The 24,856-nt window shown below is 42.5% G+C and overlaps 1 protein-coding gene across 2 annotated transcripts; it reads left to right on the top strand.

The window, feature by feature from the left end:
* The first annotated feature begins 482 nt into the window (after positions 1–482).
* Gpnmb (glycoprotein nmb) lies at positions 483–23,473 on the top strand. Of its 2 annotated transcripts, none has more exons than XM_042684994.1 (11): positions 483–636; positions 7,769–7,921; positions 9,254–9,397; positions 11,112–11,273; positions 13,658–13,816; positions 14,503–14,799; positions 16,615–16,713; positions 17,745–17,847; positions 19,702–19,910; positions 21,548–21,641; positions 22,821–23,473. In XM_042684994.1, exons 1-11 carry the CDS (start codon positions 567–569, stop codon positions 22,972–22,974), a joined length of 1,644 nt encoding a protein of 547 aa, XP_042540928.1. In that variant the 5' UTR covers positions 483–566; the 3' UTR covers positions 22,975–23,473. The 2 variants fall into 2 exon arrangements, with proteins under 2 accessions (XP_042540928.1, XP_042540929.1); XM_042684995.1 differs by having other exon boundaries at positions 21,548–21,645; positions 22,821–22,894.
* Positions 23,474–24,856: the final 1,383 nt, after the last annotated feature.

The following is a 24,856-nucleotide window of genomic DNA, read 5'->3' on the forward strand; positions in this document are numbered from 1 at the left end:
TTAGAGGTGTGAGCCCCCAGCACCCAGCACACAGGTACGTGTTTATCCACAATTACCAATGGCTGGAAGGGCACCTCCACAGCTATCTCCTCTTGAGGAAAAGTGATGTACAGCATGGACCAGCACAGTGAGCTTGTTATCTAAGTTCTTAAAAAGATGCACGAGCTGGAGATGGTACTGGTGAAGGATTCATTGTATTCATCCCAGTGAAGTTGGAGAACTGAAATTAGAATTGGTGAAGAGTATTAAGAGAGAGTCATAGGAAAAGCAGCTCCCTCAAAACTAGTAGATGTGGGATTACAAAGTCAAAATAGCATGCCTCTGAAAATGGAATAATAGATGCCAAGGGCCTATGAGTCACAAGCACATGAGTTGCAAGAGGTTGAATTCAAGAGAACAAATCAGGCAATCTGCTTAATACCATCACATGATCTGCCCGGAGGCCCTGTATTTCATTAAAATAAAGAGTGGGGCACAGCAGAGCACAGAACACTGTTGCTCAGGGTGGATGGATTCCTAAGAGTTACAAGTGGAGCCCTGATTGCCCTGGCCTGTGAGGACTCAGCATGGAATGTCTCTACCACATCCTGGGATTTCTGCTTCTGGCTTCAGGACTGCCACTCTGTGCCACCAAGAGTGAGTTTCTGTTTCTCTGTTGGTGTTTAACTCACTCTCTGGCTGTTGGCTCAAGTGATGGATAATAATGCCCTCTGAGCAGGCCTGGGTTGGAGCTCCGTGGGAAGCAATTACCGCCTCACCCATTTCTTCTACCCACAGTAGGAATGCTGGAAGGACAGCAAAAGCCCTCCAAGCCCATCTTTGCTTCTGGCCCATGAAGCTCCCCTGAGCTCTTTCCACTGTACTTGCCGCACAGTGGTCACAGGCAAGAGGACAGTTGCTGTTGCAACAAAATGTTGGCTCTCTCCAAAAGGATGGAGAGCTCAGAGGAAAAAGGGCTCCCAGGTCTGACCCAGGAGCCTTCATCCCCCACAGCACAGACTCTTGCTGAGCTGAACTGCCCCCAACCTTTCTGCAGTTTGCTGTGCTCACTAAGCAGTAAGCTTAGTGCATTCCTCTTCCTGCCATAGTTCCAGTTTAGAGAGGTTTGTTTGTTTGTTGGGGGGCGGGGTTGTTTGTTTAACTTTTTCTTTGTCTTTTTTTTTTTGGTACGGGGAATAGAGCCCAGGACTTTGTACTTGCTAGGCAAATGCTTTGCCACTGAGCTACATCCCAGCCCTAGAGATTTTTAAATGCCTTTGTTGTTTGTTTTTGTTGTTTGTTTTATTTTGGTGCTGGTACTGGGGCTTGAACTAAGGGCCAGGATGCTTTCTTAGTTTTTTTTTTTTCATTAAAAGTTGATGCTCTACCATTTGAGCCAACCTCCATTTCTGGTTTTTTGCTGATTAATAGGTGATAAAGTCTTATTGACTTTTTTTTTTTTTTTTTTGCTTGAGCTGGCTTTGAACTGTGATCCTCAGATCTCAGTTTCTCTGAGTAGCTAGTCCTACAGGTGAGAGCTGTTGGTGCTGGGCATATAAATGGCCCTTTAAAGTTCATTTTCAACATAGTATCTTGTACATCTCATTGTTACAATGGGTCAGCCTGTATCCCTATTTAAGCATTTTGTTTTTTCCCTTCCCCTCCCCAAATTAGAAAAGTGTATATACAAGATACAGGGCACCGGAATCCAATACAGTGAAAACAGGGGTTACCCTGGGGGAGGAGCATACCAAAGAAATAAAAATCACATAGTATATTACAACTCCGTGGGGGGGGGGGAGGGAGGGAGGAGTTGGGGAGGTAGGGAGGGAAGGGATGGTAGGGGGAAAACAAAGGAGGAGGTAACAATGCTCAATAGGAAATGTACTCATTACCTTGCTCGTGTAACTGTAACCCCTCTGTACACTATTTTTACAATAAGAAACATATTTTTTTAATGTCCCTTTAAAATGCTGCCGTGGGATCAAATGACATGTTTGGGAATGAGAGAGCAGCTTGTGTGAAATCTGCTCTTACCCCCTGAACCTGAGAACTGCAGAGCTGAGGCAGACCCGCCTGCGCCTGCGTGGCTATGCTAGCTGCTTTGCTTACATTGCTCAGGTGATTCTCGCATTCACCTTAAGGGAGCAATGGTCCCGTGAATAGCGAAGACCCCCAAACTCAGGCTCGTGGATGCAGGCATGGGCACCAGGGCACCTGCATGGCGCTTCCTCCTCCAGAGGAGAGCCAGTGGGCCGGGCAGAGAGAGGGGACGCTGGAGTCCTGGGCTGAGGGATTGTGATCAGAGAGGAAAGTGATCCTCATGGAAGCCAGAGGTGCTCAGAGCTGGGGGCGGGGAGGGGGGTGCCCAGGCTGGCCTCCGACCCCCTGCCACTTCACGAGGCAGCTGGGGGTGAGGGGTGGGGGCTAAGTAGCATTGAGGACCTGGGGTGGGTGGATTGGAGGGATCTGGTACTGATTGTCACCTTTGCCAGAGAGGGCAAGGAATTCGCCCCAGGCCACACAGCTGGCAGGCAGCTGACCAAGCCTGCCATCAGCCCTGTCCTTCCCGCTAGGGAAAGAGTAGAACAGATTTGGGCTTCCTGCCAGCCTGGCTGTGCCACCAGTGACTTAGCTTCCGTGAATCTCCCTTCCCGCATATGTTTTGCAAAGGGGACCTGGCCGGGAGATATTCACGGAGGAAGCTCTCGTGTGGCAGGCCTGCAGCACCTCGGAGAGCCTCCCAGGATAGATCCCACAGCGCCAGGGTGGGAAATCTGACCCGCCAGGGGCCTGCCTCCTGAGCCCAGCCCCCTTTCACCGGGATCCCAGGCGCTGCCCAGTAAACCAGGTCAAACAGGACGCTGAGTTTGAGCAGACCATCTGCTACCATTCTTGGATTCGTCTTGTTCTAGGTGAAATATTCTGGCCAGAAGAAAACAGGATTTAGTGTTGTATAGAACTGCAAGGCCACTCACTCTGCCACTTTGCATTGCTATCCCTGGTTAAAAAAAAAAAAAAAAAAGGAGGAAGGAGAGGGTGCCGACTGGTACAGAGCAAGCAGCACGGCCTCCTGGATGCTGATGCTCAGAATAGACCCAGATGTACTGGGAAGTCTCCGCTGTGAGGGCGACCGCTGAGTCTGCCATTCACCTTCAACGTCCACCCCTACCCCACCTCCCCTCACACTTTTTAAAAACCCACTTAAGATCTGTTTACTATTGGGGTTTTTTTAGTTTCTTATTTGGGAAAGTAATTGTGGATTCACATGGAATTATAAGAAATAATGCAAAGAGACCCCCATTTACCCTTTATCCAGTTTGCTCCAATAACATAATTCACAACACAGTATCACAACCAAGATACTGACACAGAGACGGTCCAAATACAGAAGATTCCGTCTCCACAGGTTCCTGGTGGCCTTTTATAGCCAATCCTCTCCCATACCTTCAGCCCCTGGCAACCACAAATCCACTCTCCATCTTTATAATTTTAGTATTTCTGGAATTCCACAACCAATGGAATTATATAGCTTGTAACCTTTAGACATCCCCCTCATCATAATTATCTGGAGATTTATGCAAGTTTGCTGTATCAATCATTGCTTCTGTTTTATTGATGAGTGGTATTCCATGACCAGGAGATATATCTATATCTATATAGATAGGTAGTATCTATCTATATATATGGCCAGGAAATATATCTATATCTATATAGATAGGTAGTATCTATATAGATAGATACTACCTATATAGATAGATACTACCTATCTATATAGATATAGATATATCTCCTGACCATCTATAGATGGCCATCTATAGATATATCTATATAGATAGATATATCTATCTATATAGGTATAGATATAGATATATCTCCATCACAGGTTGTTTAACCATTCATTCATTGAAGAACACCTGGGTTATTCCAGTTTGAGCTATAATGAATAAACAATATTCATGTACAGATTTGTGGGTGAACCTAATTTCCATTTCCCTGGGATGCATGCGAACTGGTTACATACAACTGGTTGTATGTAAGTTTTACAAGAGACTAACAGAGGATCATTTTTATATTCCCATCAGCAATGTATGAGTGACCCAATGTCTACATCCTCCCCTGCATTAGGAACTGCCACTACTCTTTGTTTTGGTTACACTACTACATCTACAGGGAATTTTCATTGTGGTTTAAGTGTGTATTTTCCTATTAGCCAGTAATATTATCTTCTTGCCATCCATACACCCTCATTGACTTTTGGGGTGTGTGTGTGTGCGTGTGTGCGTGTGTGTGTGTGTGTGTGTGTGTGTGTGTGTGCGCGTGTGTGCATGCAGGCCAGTGCTGGAGCTTGAAATTAGTCTCATGCTCTTGCTTGGCTTTTTTTCTCAAATCTGGCACTCTACCACTTGAGCCATCCTTCCACTTTTGGCATTTTGCTGGATAATTGAAGGGTCTCACAGACTTTTCTGCCACAGCTGGCCTTCAACCATGATCCTCAGATTCCTGCCTCCTGAAGGGGAAACCACTAGCACCCACCTTATGTTTCCTTTCTTGACGCATCTATTCATGCCTTTCATCCAGTTACTATTTGAATTACTTGTTTACTAATGTTGAGTTTGGAAAACTCTTTACGTTTTGGATACTAGCCCTCTGGTGGAAATGTAGTGTGCAAATAACTTTTCCATGTCTGTAGCTCTCCTTTTTCCTCCTAGTAGTTCCATAGAGCAAAATGTTTATTTTGATAAGGTCCTATTGGTCAGTTTATCTCTTTATGGATGATGTTCTTTTTGTCAAGTCTAAGCAGTCTTATCTGTCTCTAAATCCAGAAGATTTCATCTGTGCTCTAATTTTTTACAGCACTGTTTACTTAAAAGTTTGTCTTTTCTTCATTGCATTGTCTCTTTTATTTAATCCCCCCACCCTGCTTTTTGTTGCCTAGATCTTGAACTCAGGGCCTGTGTTCTTGTTTTGTTCCATTTTGGGGTTTTTTGCTCATAACTGGCATTCTAAAGTTTGAACCATGTCTCCAGTCTTATTACATTATTTCCACATTTTTCTCAAAAATCAGTGAGGTATGGTTGTGTAGGTCTATTTCTGTGTTTTATTTTGTTCCAATATCCAATGTGTTCATTTCTTGTTACTCTTTTTCCTTTTGTTGTTTTGTTTTGTTTTGTTTACCATTCCTGGGGCTTGAACTCAGGGCCTAGGCTCTGTCCTTGAATGTTGTCCCTGAGCAAGGCTCCATTTCTGGCTTTTGGGTGGTTAACTGGCGATGAGTCTCATGTACGTTCCTGCTTCTTCTGGCTTTGAACTGTGATCTTCATATCTCAACCTGCTGAGTAGCTAGGATTACAGGCGTGAGCCATCAATGCCTGGCGCATTGTTACTCTATTTTTAAGTTTGAGAGTTTGTCCTTGACATCTGAAATTTAAGATCAGAAGAGGGAAAACTGAGTGTTGATTATATTTCTGGAAACACTCTCTGGACCTGATGAAGTAGACTCTGGAACAGTGGAAAGGACTAATTCTTGGAACTAGTCATGGCTCTTCATTTCTACCAAATTAAGGATGACCCTGGATGAATCCCATTAGTCCCTCGAACTGGTTCAAATGAAAGAATCTTAGTTCTTTTCATGTGACTCCATTCAAAGTAAATATCCTGTTACAAACATTTATTCATAAACACAAATTTCCTGTCCTTAATATCTATTTCTAAATAAGAACACTCTCACAGAATCACAGGGCATTTGGCTTTGAAAATGAAAACAAATGTTCTACACTATTAGTCATTAGAGAAATGAACATTAGAACTATAGTGTTATTCTGTATTAAAAAAAAAAAAAGTAGTGGCATGTAAATCCATTGCTCAAGAGACTGCTGAATAAGGGAACTAACCAATCTGCTATAATCAAAGAAAGTAGAAACCGCATGGCCACTAGTCACTGGGTGGCCATCAGTTCAAAATTATAAAGAGCTTTTAAAGAATTATAAACTTGCTGGGCGCCGGTGGCTCACGCCTGTAATCCTAGCTACTCAGGAGGCTGAGATCTGAGGATCGTGGTTCAAAGCCAGCCCGGGCAGGAGAGACCGTGAGACTCCTATCTCCAATAAACCACCAGAAAACCGGAAGTGGCGCTGTAGCTCAAGTGGTAGAGCGCTCGCCTTGAGCTGAAGAGCTGAGGGACAGCGCCTAGGCCCAGAGTTCAAGCCCCACGACCGACAAAAAAAAAAAAAAAAGAATTATAAACTTAGCCGGGCGCTGGTGGCACACAAAGTTAGTGATACTCCATCTCAACCAATAGCTGGGTGTAGTGCAGGTGGCTGTCATTCTAGCTATGCAACAATCATAAATAGGAGAATTGTGGTCCTGGCTGACCTGGGCCAAAACTCAAAGCCCTATCCAAAAATTAATTAAAACAAAATGGGCTGAGATCATGGTTCAAGGGATAGAGCACCTGCATAGCAAGCATGAGACCCTGAGCTCACACTTAGTTCATATATATATATATATATATATATATGCTATAAAGTAAAACTGATTAAAGTAAAAATGACATATTAGTTAAACACCTAGCATTAACATCAAAGTATTCTTTATAAGAAGGAATGTCACCATAGTTAATAATAAAAGGGTCAATACATCAACAAGATTTTTTTAACAGTTCTAGTCATACAATTCTAACAATACATGAAGTAAAAATTGGAAGAAAACTTATGCAATTGGCAAATACACAACTATAAGGACTTCAAAATTCTACTCTCAGTAACAGAAATAGAGTGGACAGAATTTTTTTATTCAAGCGAACAGAACGTGTGTGTGTGTGTGTGTGTGTGTGTGTGTGTGTGTGTGTTATTCTAAGAATCAAATTCAAGCCCCCACATATGTTAAGCAAATGTTCTACCAATGAGCTACACCCTCATCCCAAATGACATTTTTTTTTTTATTGTAAAGCTACTATACAGAGGGTTACAGTTACATGAGTGAGGTTATGAGTACACTTCCTCTTGAACATTGTTACCCCCTCCATTGTTTTCCCCCTACCATCCCCTCCCTCCCTCCCTTCCCCGAGGTCCAAATGACATTTTTTAAAGCGTAAAATACTCTATTCAACAAATGTATTTGAAAATTTCACCAAGACAGACCATATTCTGGGCTGTAGAATGGCTGTTTCCCAGTGGGCCCTTCATTTCCACTGCCTGTCTCTGAATCATGGAAGCACTCCTGTGCTTCATGTTGCCTTGCTTCAGACAGAGATTAGATCACACTGAGGAAAGATTTAAAAACAGGTCTGAAAAACATTAACATCAGTTTACTTCATGATTTCAAATCGAACCCAAATTTTCAGAGAAGCCAACTGACTTACAGAAAAAAGCATTCAGCCAATACAGCAGTGGTACTCACTACACACTATGTTGAAAAGTAACTATGTAACTTGTGTGTAGGGATGGGAAGGAAAAATTGGGAGACAGCAAGGGAAAGGGTGATATTGTCCAAAAAGAAATGTACTCATTACCTGACTTACGTGACTGTAACTCCTCTATACATCACCTTTATAATAACTTAAATGTTTTAATGTATCCAGTTCGCATTCATACAGACATTTGATAAAATATTATATTCAAAGTATTTGCAGTAGGCTTTAAAAAAAAAAAGCACTCCCCACTTTCTGGATATATTGTATACTTGCTTTCTAACAGTCTAAAATGAATAGCTTCTATCACCACTGCTACATAAGAACTAAATGAGAAATGGGCGAGAGAAATAATCGGTTTTTCAAATGCTGACACAGGATTTCATGATGTGCTGGGCAGTGGAAGACATCCTGGTTTTACAAGGGAGCACAACCAGTTACATGGCTGGTCTTCTGATGAAAATGACTGGAATGAAAAGCTGTACCCAGTGTGGAAACCGGGAGATGCAAGGTGGGAAAACTCATGGAAAGGTACGTCAAAGGAAAAAAACCATCCAGAACACTGGAGCTGCCCACAGCAATCAGCCTGGTTGCTTGGCGAGCCTGTGAGACTCATGGCTCATGCGCCCACATGAACAGCAAGATGGTGCCCTGGTTGCCAAGCTAGGGACTCCTGGCTTTGGAAATCTTTCTCTTATGCCAATATTTTTCCCTGTCTAAGCCACACACACACACATACACACACACACACACACACACACACACACACACACACACACACACACACACACACACACACACAATAATGCCTATTCTTAGAAAATTTCAAGTAGACGTTTAGTCTCAAACTAACATGGAAATTGGCATCACCTTTGACTCTGATACAGGGTGGTTTATCAGAAAGTGAATCATCGATCCATTCAGATAAAAGACACCTTCAGCAATTGGCTTTGAAATTTAAAAAAAAAAAACATATTTTTATCATTTCTCTTCAATCCAATGGGTAGATTTTTTTTCATTTTTACTATTACGTTCCTTTAGCTTAATAATACAATAAGCCTAAAATGTGGACAGAAAGCTAGATGGCTGATGATATATGAGAGATGAGAGGAAAAATGTGTCAGAAGAGAAGGGTGTTACATGGATTGCTTTGTTATTTTTATTTTTGCACCATAATGGGGCTTGAACTCAGAACCTCATGTTCTCCTTTAGTTGTTTAATTCAAAGCTGGTACTCTACCACTTGAACTACATCTCTACTTCCAGCTTTTCGTTGAGTAATTGGAGATAAGAGTCTAATGGGCTTTTCTGCCTTGCTTAGCCTCAAACTTCCATCCTCAGATCTCAGCCTACTGAGTAGCTAGGATTACATGCTTTAGTCACCAGTGTCCTGCTATTTTTTTGGCGGGGGGGGGGGGGGGGGGGGGGGTCGGGTCGTGGGGCCTGAACTCTGGGCCTGGGCGCTGTCCCTCAGCTCTTCAGCTCAAGGCTAGCACTCTACCACTTGAGCCACAGCGTCACTTCCAGCTTTTTTCTTTTTGCTTATGTAGCGCTGAGGAATCGAACCCAGGGCCTCAGACATGTAAGGCAAGTGCTCTACCATTGAGCCACCTTCCCAGCCCTGTCCTGCTATTTTAATTTTCCTAATTATTTTCTTTATAGCTAGAGAATCTTTTAGTCTCACTTTATTGTTGTTATTTATCTTTTAGAATGTTAGCATCAATAAAGTGAATTTAATGCACTCTAAGGAAATCTGTGGCTTCTTCAATTCTTATATTTTGATTTACCTTTCAATGTTTATCTCTGGGGGAAAGGAAAAGCTGATGCTGGCTCAGTGAGCTCCATCCCCGCTTTGTTATCCTAGGAGGCCGTGTGCGGGCAGTCCTGACCAGCGACTCCCCAGCACTACTAGGTTCAAATATCACATTTGTGGTGAATCTGGTGTTCCCGAGATGCCAAAAGGAAGATGCCAATGGTGACATAGTGTATGAGAAAAACTGCAGAAATGGTAAGCAGTTCTCCTAAACTACTGGGGTCCAGCTCATAAACCTTAATGCACCTGAAAGCAAGGTGATAGTGGCATGCTCTTCAAGTTAGATGATGCAGGGTGAGCACGTGATCCTAACCCGGCCCCTTCATCAGCCTGAGCGTTAACACATCCAAGCCTATCTAGTACCCTTATCAGCTAGATTTTCATTTTATTACTTGGAACATTTTTAGCCATTCCAAAAATAGTCAGTTTAGTAGATTTTTTGCTCTGGGCCTGGGCGCTGTCCCTCAGCTCTTCAGCTCAAGGCTAGCGCTCTACCACTGAGCCACTCTGATGAGTTTAGATTTTGCTGACCAGAATTTCTTTGTGTTTTTGAGGTTTTGCCTTTGTATGTCAACACTGGGGTTTGCACTCAGGGATCAGGTTCTGTCCCTGAGCTCTGTTGCTCAAAACTAGTACTCTACCACTTGAGGCACAGTTCCACTTCTGTTTGTGTGTGTGTGTGTGTGTGTGTGTGTGTGTGTGTACATGTGCATGCACATACATAATTGGAGTCTCCCAGACTTTTCTGCCTGGGCTGGCTTCAAACCACTATCCTCAGATCTCAGCATCCTGAGTATCTAGGATTACAGGTGTGAGAAAGCAGCATGATTATTGAAATTCATCACTGGCTGCTAAATTGGAGATAGAATCTCTTGGATTTGTCTGCCTGGGCTTGTTTCAAACCACAATCCTCAACCCTTTGAGTAGCTAGGATTACAGGTATGAGCCACCAGTGTCCAGTATGGAGTTGGAGGTTTGTTGTTGTTGTTTTCCTTGAATCATTTGAAGAGACAAATAACTGGTGTGGAAGAGCTAAATGTCATATGCAGACATGGTCTAGACTGTGGAAGAGTGGTTGTGGTGGTGTAGTTCAGTGGGAGATCCCCTTATCCTTGGTCATTTCTAGCTAACATTTTTAGGAATAAAAAGTCATGATGTTGCCAGACATGGTGTCTCATGCTTGTAATCTTAGCTACTCAGGAGGCTGAGATCTGAGAATCAAGGTTTGAAGCTAGCTCAGACAGGAAAGTCTGAGAGACTCTTATCTCCAATTAACTGCCAAAAAGTGGGAAGTGGAGCTGTAGCTCATGTGGTAGAGCACTGAGTTCAAACTCCAGGACTGGTATCAAAGCAAAAAAGTCATATCAAATGAAACAATAAAAGAAGTTTCTGTTAGAGTATATCAAATGAAAACATCAAATATTCTCCCATCTTTGAATAGGCTTGAAATTTGGGAAGATTAATATACAATTGAGTGAATTCTCCAGGCTGAGATCTTACTATATAAACTTGTCTTGAAATATCATGTTCATGTAGGAAAGTGCACAAGTTCCAAGTGTTCTATTGGATGAATTCCAAACATTAAGTTGTTAATCCTGTCGTTTAAAAGTTTTTCAATTGGGCTGGGAAAGTGGCTCAGTGGTAGAGTGCTTGCCTCGTATGCATGAGGCCCTGGGTTGGATTCCTCAGCACCACATAAGCAGAAAAAGCCGGAAGTGGCGCTGTGGCTCCATGGTAGAGCACTAGCCTTAAGTTGAAGAGCTGAGGGACAGTGCCCAGGCCCAGAGTTCAACCGACAAAAGAAAGTTTTTCAGTTAGTTATGGAAAACTACAAAGCAGTGTTTGAGTGACATGCATTGGGCACTTGGAACCCCGGTACCATTCCTGACTTGTTTCCTTTTCTATTTAGAGTCTGGTTTGTCTCCTGACCCATACGTGTACAACTGGTCCAAGGACAGCGTCTGGGGAAATGACACAGACCGAAGCCAGCACATGTTTCCTGATGGGAGGCCCTTTCCTCACCCCCACCGAGGGAAGAAAGGGAATTTCGTCTACATCTTTCACACACATGGTTGGACTTTTACCAATTGCCTTCGTCTTTCTTTTACCTTTTAAAACTGAACCTTCTGCTTCCTTATTGTCATTAGAGCACCAAGAGTTTTACAGTTAGTCTGTTCATTTTCCTTACTTGGGTGGACAGTGAGAAAGAAAAATAAAATCCTGGCTAACCTTGTGAATTTCCAGGACAGCAAGGAATTAAAATGAGAAGAAAAGTAGATTCAACTATCTAAAATAGTAATACTAAAAAAAAAAAATGATGCTGGGTGCTGGTGGCTTACACTTGTAATCCTAGCTACTCAGGAGGCTGAGATCTGGGGATCGGGGTTCAAAACCAGCCCAGGCAAGAAAGTCTGTAAGACTCATCTCCAGTTAACCACCAGAAAAAGCCAGAAGTAGAGCTGTGTCTCAAGTGATATAGTGATAGCCTTGAGCAAAAGAAGTTTAGGGATCCAGGCCTAGAATTCAAGCCTAGGACTGACAAAAAAGAATATACATATATATATATGTATGTATACACACAGTGGTACCTAAATGGTAATTTATGCTATATTTTCTCAAGTTTAACAAAGAAACATGTGCTGTAGGAAATTTGGAAAAAGAAAAAAACAAGTAAAAATGAAATTTTCCTTCCTTCCTTTTCGGTGTCAGTACTGGGACTTGAACCCAGGGCTTAAGTGCTCGTCCTTAGCCTTTTCATTCCAGGCTCATGTTCTACCATTTACGCCGCAGCCCTTCTTGTGGCTTTTTTGGTGCTAAATTGGAAATAAGAGTCTCACTGATTTTTTTTCTGCCCAGGTTGGCTTTGAACTGGAATCCTCAGATCTCAGCCTCCTGTATAGATAAGGTTATAGGTGTGAGTCACCAGGGCCTGATTTCAAGCATATTTTTGAAAAACCTAGTTAACATTCCATTAAACACATCCAGAGCAGATGTCTTTATGTAAAGCCTACCTTCCACCTAGAAAAACTCTGTTTTTCTAATAAGACTTCCTTGAATTTCCAGTTTCCTCAGCTGCATGTGGTCTCATCTCTCATTTCGGGCACTATCGTTTTCTTGTGCATTACTGGCCCCTTGTCAGACCCTCCTGTCCCACTGCCTCCAGAGGAGTTGCCCTCCAATCCACTTGTAAGGGGAGACTGCGAGTCACACATCGTATGAGCAGTGTGGTTTTTCTCACTCATTTGGCCATGTGATAGTCTTTAAACATCGCCATCTCACATGCGTTCATCTTACCATGCCCAAATAGGCCAAAACACACCAGTCCCCTGCCAGGGAGTAGCAATTGCTAGTAGCAATTTCAGGGAAATTGAAGAAAGACAAGGAGTTGACTCAAAGATGCTTGAGAAATGTGTTTAAAGAACCACTTTATCCCTTTGTGTCTGTGATCCTTACTCCTTGTTTTATTTTGTTTTTATGCAGCTACTGGGGCTTGAACAGAGGGCCTTGTCACTGTCCTTTAGCCATTTTGCTCAAGGCTGAAGCTCTACCATTTAAGTGACAGCTCTGTGTCTGGCTTTTAGTGGCTAATCAGAGATAAGAGTCTCATATACTTTCCTGCCTGGACTAGTTTTGAACTGCAGTTCTCAGATCTCAGCTTTCCAAGTAGCTAGGAGGATCCAGTACTTAGCTGTTTTTATATAGAAATACTATTAGAAAGTGAAGACTACTGATCCCCTTTTAAATATAATAATGTAGGTGTAGTCGTACTGTTACAAAACTAACATAGAATCTTTCCAAAATAACTTGTGAGTGGGGGCGAGGGAGGCGTTCCTAGAGATTAAACTCAGGCCTAGGCATTGTCTGTGAGCTGCTTTTGCTCAAAGCTAGTGCTCTACCACTTTTGAGTTAGAGTTCAAGAAGTAGTTTATTGGTGAAAAGAGTCTCACAGACTTTCCTGCCCAGGCTGACTTTGAATCTTGGTCCTCAGATTTTAGCTTCCTGAGTAGCTAGTATTACAGATATGAGCCATTGGTGCTTGGCTTCAGAAAATAACCCCCTTGGACATGTTATTATATCAAATGTATTTCCTATAGACAAACTATGTGTTTTAAGGGACCATTTATATATTTATTGTAAAGTAAGCACCTATTATTACCCACTAAATATCTCTTATCACTTTAACTAACTAGATGTCATTGCATATATATTACTATGGGTTTGTTTTATAAGGTTTCACACAGAATTTCTGAGCACTTTCTCTTTGTGTGGAACCATAGTACATTAGAAGCCTGTTCCCCTCCTCTGAGTGATTTCTAAGTAGAGGTGGGCACCCCAGAAAGTGAGGTCCAGAGGATCAAGGTTCAAATCCTTTCACAAAGCCTTCCCTTTAAGAAACAACTTCTTATGATGACCAAATGATATTGACAATAACTAAAAATGTCCATGGTCTTAAAGGTCAGTATTTCCAGAAACTGGGCCGGTGTTCCGTGAGAGTTTCTATTAACACGACCAACCTGACTCTTGGTCCTCAAGTTATGGAAGTGACCATCTACAGAAGACATGGTCGGGCATACATTCCCATCGCTCAGGTTAAAGATGTCTACGTGGTCACAGGTGCGTGGCATGAACTCCGGATTAACTGTGGATGAGGCCTTTAGAGGTTTCTTGACATTAGTGCATTAAGGTAGGCACCAACTGCTGAGACCCTACCCGAACTTATATATTTAATCATGTTGAGCCTACCTATTTTCCAGATTTTGAAAACTCTAGAAAATTTTTATGTAAGAAGGAATGAATGCTCGTATGTATGTATGTATGTATGTATGTATGTATATATGCATGTATTTAGTGCTAGTCCTATGGCTTGAACTCAGGGCCTACACGTTGTCCCTGAGCTTTTTGCTCAAGGTTAGTGCACTATTATTTGAGACATAGCTTTGTGGTGGTTAATTGGAGATAAGAGTCTCCTGAACTTTCCTGCCCTTGGTGGTTTTGAATCTCAGCCTCCTGAACAGCTAGGATTACATGTGTGAACCACTGCACCTGGCCCTAATTTTAATTTTTAATATAAAAACATTTTTGTAATCCTTTACTTAAAAATCAACCAATCTCCAGGCTCTAGTGACTCATCCCTATAATCTTAGCTCATGAGGAGGCTGAGATCTAAGGATCACAGTGTGAAGCTAGGTGGGCAAAAAAATCCAGCTTTGAGTAGACAAAGCTATACAAGAGCACAATGGTCTGAGTTCAAGTCCTAGTTCTGTTGTGCATGTTATCTTTCTTTATGATGTCTCTTTTAGATGAGATTCCTGTGTTTGTGACCATGTTCCAGAAGAATGATCGAAATTCCTCTGATGAAACCTTCCTCCGAGACCTTCCAATTACGTTTGATGTCTTCATTCATGATCCCAGCCACTTTCTCAATAAGTCTGCCATTGACTACAAGTGGAATTTCGGAGATAACACTGGTCTGTTTATTTCCAACAACCATACTTCGAACCACACATATGTGCTCAACGGAACCTTCAATCTTAATCTAACTGTGCAAGCTGCAGTGCCCGGGCCTTGTCTTCCACCTGCACCCACCCCTTCTTTAGGTAGATATTTTCTGAGTGATCTTTGAGGTAGATTTCTTAATGGCTAAAATATATTCATGTGAGATATACACACGTGTGTGTGTGTGTGTGTGTGTGTGTGTGTGTGTGTTTATGCTAAGCACTCTACCCCTGAACTACTTCCCCAAGCATAGGGTATATTACTAAATCTCTACTTAAGAGGCTGAGGGCACAGTTAACTAGTAGAGTGTTTTCCGAGCATTCACAGGTCTATGTTCTTTCCCCAGAACCACAAAAACAGATCCAGAAATATTTGTCTATTTGAAAGAATTATGTAGTCTTTATAATGGTTCCACTTTGTACTTGTGGATTTTTTTAACCTCCTTATCAATATTTTTTATAAGGACAATATATTTTAAACTACCGTGTGGTAGCATTTGGTAATACATATGAAGCAGGTCTTGAACTCAGGGTCTGGGCATTTTCCCTGTGGTTTTTAATCAAGGGTAGTGATCAATCATTTGAGCAATAGCTCCACTTCTGGTTTTTTTTTTTCTCTCTTTTCTGATGATTAATTGGAGATATGAGTCTCACAGACTTTTCTGTCTGGGTTGGCTTTGAACTGTGATCCTTAGATCTCATCTCTTTGAGTAGCTAGGATTATAGGCATGAGCCACCAGTGCACGGATTTGTTTTTTCATTATGTATGGGTACTAGGGCTTGAACTCAGGGCCCAAGGCTCTCCCTTAGCTTTGGCACTCATGGCTGGTGCTTTACCACTTTACCACAGTGTTGCTTCCAGCTTTTTGCTGTTTAACTGGAGATAGTCTCACAAATTTGTCTGCCTGGGTTGGCTTGGAACTAGATTCCAAAGATCTCGGACTCCTGAATAGCTAGGAGTATAGACAAGAGCCACTGGCACCTAGCCCTTGCTAAGTATACAATGCTCTCCCTCATCTAGCCTGTCATGTTTCTGATTAGTTCATTTTCCATAGCTAGGAAAGCACACACTCACCCCTTATAAAGAATCAGACCCTCTCCACTTTCCTCCTACAGTTCCCCACACACCTCACCAACTCCCATCCAATGTCCCGTGGAAATACATCTGTAGTTGAAAGCAACTTCCAAGTAGCCCAAAATGAATGTCACTTGAGAGCACTTCTGGACAAGCCAGCCATTAAAAGTGTTTTTAATATAAGGCATATTAATTATCACCCATTACTAATTGTCTGTGAAGACATTCAAGAAGTTCTTAATTAAAAGTCTGCTTTAGGAAGTGTCTGATTCTTCACCCTGCCTCATACCATGGCCACTCTGACCATTCCCACATCTTGACACTCCATGCTGACATGCACACATTGGCCTCAAGAGGGCACTATGATTCAGTCCAAAAGAAGTGTTTTATTATAATGGACTTCTTGTAGCTGCTTTTTACTATTTGCTATAAATAATAGACAAGGTATTAGAAATAAGAGATCTGTCTCTTTGTGTGTGTGTGTGTGTGTGTGTGTGTGTGTGTGCGCGCGCGCGCGTGCGCACGCGTGCACACACACACATGTGCATGTGTGCGTGCCAGACTTTGAGCTTGAGCTCTGGGCCTCGGTCCTGTCCCTGAGCTTTTGTGCTCAAGGCTGGCACTCTACCATTTGAGCCACTGCTCCTCCTCCAGCTTTTTTGTTGACTAATTGGAGATGAGTTTAATGGGCTTTTCTGGCTGGACTAGCCTCAAACTTTGATCCTCAAATCTCAGCCAGAGTAGCTAAGATTATAAGTGTGAACTACCTGTGCTTGGCTATGTTTCTATTGGGTTGCATTGTGGACAACTATTTTTAATTCTTTATTTTCTAAACATTTCAGGGCCAGCTGGTGACAACCCCCTGGAACTGAGTCAGGTTTCTGATGAAAATTGCCAGATTTACAGATATGGTTACTTTAAGGCCACCATCACAATTGTAGGTAAGGCTGAAGACCAGTGGGGATGGATGCCAACATGCATGGTTGTCACAGTCACTTGGCTAGACTAGAAGGCTCCAAAATGGCACCATTGTGCACTAGCAAGACAACTCAGTTGTAGAGTCTGGCTGACTAACAAACTGTTAGTCAGGCATCCTGGAGGGAAACGCCTTCTGCAGAGCCCATGTGTTTACAAGCCTGCCCTAGGCATGAAGCCACCCATGTGTCCAGAAATCTGAATGAATAGTGGGGAGAAAGACCAGGATAGAATTCTCACAATTTCCATTGTCTTCCACTTTCTGCTACTTTTCACAAAGTCACTCTTTTTGTGTATGAAAGGCAGGATGAATAGGCCATTTCACATGGCGGTGCATTCTGGGTACTATGTACCCTGCGTGTGGGGACAGAGAAAGGAAGTTAGAGCTGCACTGCAAGCTAGCTACCTCTGTCTGAGAGGAGTTAACCATGTTCTGAGCCAGGGCTACATCTGGCCAGGCTCACCTGTTCCTAAACATCTTCCCAGAGGGAACACTACTTTCTAATACACACCCGGCTCTAGAAACAAGGATCTAGCTGGGACCGATCTGTGTTACACAGATATGCACGAATTCCCAGATTTTGGAGGGTTTCTGCTTGGCAAGATGACTGTCTCCATTTCATTTCTTCTGATTTATTAAGGAATGTGGCTTAATCTATTCAGGTTTCTATAGTAGACTACCATAGACTGGGTGGCTTCTAACCAGTCGAGATTTATTTCCATGAGATTTCCCACAGTTCTAAGTGCTTTGTCAAGATCAAGGTGCTAGCAGAGTCATTGTCTGGTGAGGGCCTGGGCCCTGGTTCATGGATGGCCATCTCTTGCTGCATCTGTACATGGCAAAAGGAGAAGAGGAGCCGTGTGTGGTTCTCTGTGGTCACCTCATCACCAAATACCATAACCTTGATTAGGATTTCAAAGTATGAAACTGAATGGACACAGTCGACAGGAGCATGGTTTGGTTTACTCTGTGTGCTGTTGTTTTTCATTCTGTTAGAGGGAATCCTAGAGGTTAACATCATCCAGATAACAGATGTGCCGATGCCTGGCTTACATACTGACAACTCCCTGATGGACTTCACGCTGACCTTCAAAGGGACGTAAGTACATGGTCTCTGCCAAAGGCACTCATCAAGAGAGGATGACCCCTGGTCTGAACTAAGGCCTTGACCACCAGTTATCTCTTCTAAGCTGATTTAAATTCCTATTTATTAGAAACCACACAAGGAAGGATTTATAGAGGTCCTTAGAAGGTGCTATCAAGCACATTCTTTGTTAGAATTGAGCAAGGCACTCAACCTTTAAGTGGTGATCCAATTCAATTGACTACATTACTGTTTACTATGTCTTCAAAACCTTACATCTCTTCTCATACTGAATCATCCTCACCATCCTGAGTCCATTTCAAGATGAAGTCAATGAAGCACAGTGATCACAAAATTTGGTTGCAGACCACTGACACCTGGCAGAGCGTAGCTCATGGCCAGAGGTCTGGCTGAAACCCAGTGTGCAGAAACCGAATGGGCAATTGTCTCATGCTGATCCTTTTCCTATAACTAATTAAGCTTTTCCTAATATAATTTGATTTCTTATGCTTTGGTCAGGCTATATACAATAAGCTAAATATAAATTATTAGTTAGATGTGTTCTTAAAATCATCTGATTTACATGTACATAACTTAAGTAATAAAAACATCTATTTTCAAGCATAGTGGTGTACGCCTGTCATCGCAGATGTATCTCAGTGGGCTGAGGTAAGAAGATCTTGAGTCTCAGGCCAACTACATTTCTCAAAAAAAAAAAAAGGCTGCGAAGGTGGCTCAGTGGTAGAGCGCTTGCCTTGCATGCCATGCCTGAGGCCCTGGGTTCAATTCCTCAGTACCACATAAACAAAAGAAAAAAGCCAGAAGTGGTGCTGTGGCTCAAGTGGTAGAGTACTAGCCTTGAGCTGAAGAGCTGAGGGACAGTGCCCAGGCCCAGAGTTCAAGCCCCACGACCAGACCAAAAATAAATAAATTAAATAAATAAATAAATAAATAAACTTACTGTGTGCTTAAATACATAAAGTAATCAAGAGAATGGAATGATCTAAAATATGGTTTTATTTGTTAAAAAGAAATAACTAAGAAACTGTCCAGCTTTCATGAAGGAGCAGAATGAGCTGCTTGCATGATCTTGGCCTAAACATGTCCCCTCTCTGAGCTGCTTTGTCACCTCTTACAGGGGGTAATGTTACTTTCCTTAAGAGGTCATCCCAAGGAACAAGCAAGATCATGTCATGATTTTCACTCAGAACCTTGCACATAGCAAGTCCCATACAAACAGCAGTGTTGCAGCTGTCCACGCACCTCTATAGGGTCAGGCAGAGTCAGCTCTGCCTCCGGATAATATTGTTGCCTGACACCTAAGCCATCTGTGTTTTCCAGTCTTCTTAGTATTGGAGGATAGCAGGAATGGCTGGGGCTTCGCTCAGTCTCTGCCAGCCCCTCACCCCAGGAGACACAATCTCCTGCTCCTCCATCCTCTGGGCCTCACCTTCCTGGGCACAAAGAGAAAATGGTAGCTCATCCCTAGGCTTAATTTAATGTTAACTCAAAGCAAGGCCCCAGTGGTTCACACCTGTAATGCTAATTATTCAAGAGACTAAAATCAGATTACCCAGGTTTGAAGCCAGTTCTGACAGAAAAGTTCATGAGACTCCATCTTCAAAGTAGCAGCAAAATGCTGCTAGCTATGAGAGTAAGAAAAGCCAACTGAGAACACAGGACCTGAGTTTAAGCCCTAATATCATTAAAAAAAAAGAGTAAATCATATGTGACGATTCTGCATTATATGATTTGAATGAGTGAGATGAAGTTAGGTTTTATGGAAATGTTGAAAGTAACATTACATTTCCCCCCATTCCCGTCCTGCTCCCACACTGTGTGTCCTTACCCACTTCTCCCATCTTGCAGGACCCCCACGGAGGTCTGCACCATCATCACTGACCCCACCTGCCAGACCACCCAGAATGTGGTCTGCAGCCCAGCAGATGTGCGCGAGATGCACCTGTTGACCATGAGGAGAGCCTTCAATGGGCCTGGCACGTATTGTGTGAACTTCACTCTGCAAGACGACACAAGTCTGGCCCTAATGAGCACGCTGATTTCCATTCCTGGCAAAGGTAAGCTTCATTTCATGGTCCTTCGAGCACTTTGATGTCACAGGTAAAGTGTGTCCCAAGATCAAGGCCATTGAAAGGCTTCACCATCCATGTTCACTTATATTCCAGTGCAAAATTCATTGAGATCTTTTGTCTTATAAGGAATCAAACTTAGGGCCCTGTGAGTGTCAAGCAAACACTCTACAGCCAACCTCCATCTCCAAACCCCTCATTGAACCCTTGTTAATAGGGATTTGAGAATTGGCATTAAAAGCCAGCTGTAAATCAGTGAAAGGCAAAAATGAGAGAAAGTGACTCGGGCTTTACTCAAGCCTGTTACTTTAAAACCAGTCAGCTACGATCATGAACCAGTAGTAGTGAAATATGATCATCGTATGCGTCAAGAGATTTATACTCTAAGAGGACAAGGCAAAACCCACCAAAAAACTAATAATGTTCTCCAATGACATGGTAACAAAGGAGAGGCTGAGACTAGGGTGTCACATGAGTCCACCTGGGCAAGGATGCGAGGCCAACAGACATGAAAATCCCAGTGGACGCCTCAACCCAAGAGGAGGAAGAGAGATCTACCAAGCATTACACAGGAAGGATAACAAACCATCTTGCTTTCCCTACAGACTCAAAAGAGACTCTACTCTTCATTCTGATGCTTAGAGAGTCAAAATATTAATGAGTTAAACAAAGGAATTCCAAGAAATTTTAATTTTAGAAATTTTCAAGCTGGGTACCAATGGCTCATATCTGTAATCCTAGCAGCTACTCAGGAGGCTGAGATCTCAGGATCACAGTTCAAAGCCAGCCCAGGCCAAAATAAAGTCATGAGACTTATCTCCAATTAACCAACCAAAAGCTGGAAGTGGAGGTGTGGCTCAAGGGGTAGAGCACCAGCCTTGATCAAAAAAGCCACAGGAGAGCAAGGCTTACGCCCTAGTCAATACTGGCACACAAAAAAGGGAAGGAAATGGAAGGAAAGAAGGAAGGAAGGAAGGAAGGAAGGAAGGAAGGAAGGAAGGAAGGAAGGAAGGAAGGAAGGAAGGAAGGAAGGAAGGAAGGAAGGGAGGGAGGGAGGGAGGGAGGGAGGGAGGGAGGGAGGGAAGGATCCAGGCCCAAGGAGAGAGGCCAGCAGCTTGGGAACAGGAGGAGTGAACAGGTGTCATCCAGAACACATGGAGGCTAGTAAATGAGGAGACTTGAAATAGCCAGTACAAGGGCATTGCCACAGAGGATGTGGAAGTGGAAGACAATGGCAGGTTCAAAGAACTCCCAAGATTCTTAACACAGCAAGCTAGCAGGTAGTGCCAGGCCAGAAGTGCACAGTGCATCATGGGAGGGGAGCCCTCAGCATCTTCGTGCTGCTGGTTCAACAGACAGCCAAGCAGATGTCTCCAGGCCGTGACATCTTTCCCTCAGCCCTTACACAGTGTTCCAGATACACTAACTCATTCTCTAAATGGAAGATAAACTGACCCAAAGACTATGGATTAATGAATTTAATAAAAAAAAGATTACCAAAAGCCTGGGGCAGGATGGGGGGAAGAGGGAGGAGAGCACATCTCCCTTCCTCATTTATTTAATGGCATTACAAACAGATGCCCCATAAAGGGAAAATGTAACTAATACTTTGTTTCTGTTTGCAGACACAGCTTTCCCTTTAAGAATTGCAAATGGCACCTTGATCTCCCTCGGCTGCTTGGTCATAATTGTCCCTGTGATTGTTATTTTGATGTACAAGTAAGTTTTGGCTCCTAATACATTAATTGTGTCTTACCAGCAGTATCATATTTCTGTCAGTACTAAATAGCATATTTCTGTACAAATATGCTTATTTACATTTTTTTTATTCCTTATACACTTTTTTTGGTTGGTCGTGGGGCTTGAACTCTGGGCCTGGGCAGTGTCCCTGAGCTCTTAAGCTCAAGGTTAGTGCTCTGCCACTTTTAGCCACAGCACCACTTCCGTTTTTCTGGTGGTTACTTGGAGATAAGAGTCTCATAGACTTTCCTGCGTGGGCTGGCTTTGAACCACGATCCTCATATCTCAGCCTCCTGAGTAGCTAGGGTTACAGGTGTGAGCAACCAGCACCCGGACCTTTTAAACATTTTGGCTATAAGGAAATAATCTTCCTTTGAACTATGAATACTAAACTGTGACTTGTTAATATTGCTTTTTTTAATCCTAAAAGTGCTACCAGATGCCAGTAGTTAACTGTATCTACATAATGTTTAACACATAATCTCTAACCAACTGAGCACTGGTAGCTCATGCCTGTAACTCTGACAACTAAGGAGACAGAAATCTGAGGATCATGGTGAAGCAAGGAGGCAGAAAAGTTAGTAAGACTCATTTCCAATTAACCAATGAAATGCCACAAGTTGGAGGTATGGCTTAAGTGGTAGAACACTAGCCTGCCTTCAGTGGAAAAAGCCAAGGGAGATCTCAGGCACCCAAGAAACAAATAAAAAACTCAAATTATAGTGAGTGTGCACATTTCTTATACAAATAGAAGATTAACTATATCATTACAAGACACCAGTGTGTTACAGCCATAGATTAGGTTCTGTAGAGTTAGCTCTTTTGTGTTTACCATGAAAAAGAAGACAGAAAGTACAACTTATTAAAAATATTCTTTCATGGGTTGGGAAGGTGGCTCAGTGGTAGAGCGCTTGCCTTGCACACATGAGGCCCTGGGTTTGATTCCTCAGCACCACATAAGCAAAAAGAAAACAGCCAGAAGTGGCGCTGTGGCTCAAGTGGTAGAGTGCTAGCCTTGAGCTGAAGAGCTGAGGGACAGCGCCCAGGCCCAGAGTTCAGGCCCCACGAATGGACCAAAAAAAAAAAAAAAATTCTTTCATTAGAAAGAAGGTAATATCAGCTTTAATTTGAAATCACTGTCCAACATGTTATTTTCAGAAAACACAAGAAATACATACCAATAGAGAATAGTTCTGGGAATGTGATCAAAAGTAAAGGTCTGCATGCTTGCCTTCACCACGCCACGGCTGCGATCTTCTCAGGAAACCAGGAGAAGAATCCATTGCTGCAGGACAAACTGGGAATTCCTTAAGTTGTCTGCTTTATTTCTGACCAACAGCCCTCTCTTCGGTGCCATTAATGTGAGCTGTGCAGAAGTGGATGGCCATTAATTCTTGTTTCATAAAGATTATTCTGTAATATGTATCATGATCTAGGGAGGTTAGCTAAATGACATTTTAGAGAAATGATCAAATGACTTAGCACCACTGCCTTTCATATGTGTTATAATTCACATTGTTTAAGGTAGACAGACTGTGTCCCAAGAGTAAGAAGACTCATTAGACTGTGACCCAGATAGGCTGGAAAAAGAGGCTGGACATTTTCTGTCTCTTTTTATGTAAAAACATCATTGTAGTTCTGGTTAGATTTAGCTCCATGCTTATTGAATTCCATTTCACTGAATATGCATAAGCTGCTGATGAATCAATAGCAAGCTCAAGCCTCTCATATGACATGCACACTTGCCTTTTAAAAAAAAAAAAAATGCTCATCTGCTGGATGCTGGTGGCTCATGCTTGTTATTCTAGCTACTTAGGAGGCTGAAACCTGAGGATCAGGGTTGAAGCCAGTCTGGACAGGAAAGTCCATGAGGCTTTTTTTTTTTTTTTTTTTTTTTGTGGGGCTTGAACTCTGGTCTTGGGTGCTGTCCCTCAGCTCTTCAGCTCAAGGTGAGCCCGCTACCGCTTAAGCCACAGCACCACTTCTGGTTTTCTAGTGGTTTATTGGAGATGAGTCTCACAGACTTTCCTGCCCTGGCTGGGTTTGGACTGTGATCCTCAGATCTCAGCCTCCTGAGTAGCTAGGATTATAGGCGTGAGCCACCAGTGCCCAGCTCCATGACTCTTATCTCCAGTTAACCACCAGAAAACCAGAAGTGGTACTGTGGTTCCAGTGGTAGAGTGCCAGCCTTGAACAAAAAAGCTAAGGAACAGCATACACAAATGTTTTAAAGGAGAAAAGACAAAAATGAAAAAAGAAAAAAAGTCATCTAATAGGTGTGCATGCTATATTTTGGTATAGCTATACTATTCTTTCATTCATCCGCATGGACATTTCTTTTGTGCCTTTTGTATGCTAGCCCTGGCACTAGGGACATGGCCCTGCCCGCAGAGAGTTGACAGTTGTATATGCATGTCCGCATACTCTGTTTCATACATTTACAATCATGCAACTTGGTTGGTGCAGATTTTTACCTCCATTTATAACTAAAATTATATGTTTTATATATGTTATATATTAGACATGACATTGTTTTTTTTCTCCTTCCTGAAAAATAAATTGTGGGAAAAGACAAGACCTTGGTTTGTTATTATTTTTCATATGTATTATTTACTTTCAATTTCATTTATAGTTTTGATAGGCAAAACATTTCAGTGCGACCCACAAAGAGCACTGATAAGCTCACAGATATTTTCTATTTTAAAAAACATGTTATGTAGTATGTGAAATTCTAGCTAGAAGGTTAACATAACATATAAATGTGTCTAATTGGGCCAATATAAAATAAGAGATTGTGTCTGGGGATGCAGTTCGGTGAGAGCACCCTTTCCTTGAATGCACAAGGTCCTCAGCTTCATTCCCAGACTTTAAAAAAATCAATTAGGAGATTTTTTAATAAGTAATTGCTTTGGGCTCTTTGAACAATCAATCCTATATGCCATATGAAGTTGGGAGAAAAGAGAGGTTAATTGGGGTTGAACATGACCAAAGTACATAATGTGTGTCTAAAAATGTTATAACCCCACTGTAAAAAGAACCCCAAAACACAAATCAAAAAATGAGGAATAGGATTCTAGATCCTGAATAAACATTTTTTTTTTCGGTCGGTCATGGGTCTTGTACTCTGGGCCTGGGCGCTGTCCTTCAGCTCTTCAACTCAAGGCTAGCACCCTACCACTTGAGCCACAGCACCA

Source organism: Dipodomys spectabilis, unplaced genomic scaffold, assembly GCF_019054845.1.
Source record: "Dipodomys spectabilis isolate Male_0828 unplaced genomic scaffold, ASM1905484v1 ptg000092l, whole genome shotgun sequence".
NCBI lineage: Eukaryota > Metazoa > Chordata > Mammalia > Rodentia > Heteromyidae > Dipodomys > Dipodomys spectabilis.

What these genes read in the sequence shown, in the direction of transcription:
- Gpnmb (XM_042684994.1), top strand. Translation starts at nt 567, where the DNA reads ATGGAATGTCTCTACCACATCCTGGGATTTCTGCTTCTGGCTTCAGGA. An exon ending in GTGGGAAAACTCATGGAAAG is followed by an intron (nt 7,922 to 9,253) that starts GTACGTCAAAGG and finishes TTGTTATCCTAG; the next exon opens with GAGGCCGTGTGCGGGCAGTC. An exon ending in CTACATCTTTCACACACATG is followed by an intron (nt 11,274 to 13,657) that starts GTTGGACTTTTA and finishes ATGGTCTTAAAG; the next exon opens with GTCAGTATTTCCAGAAACTG.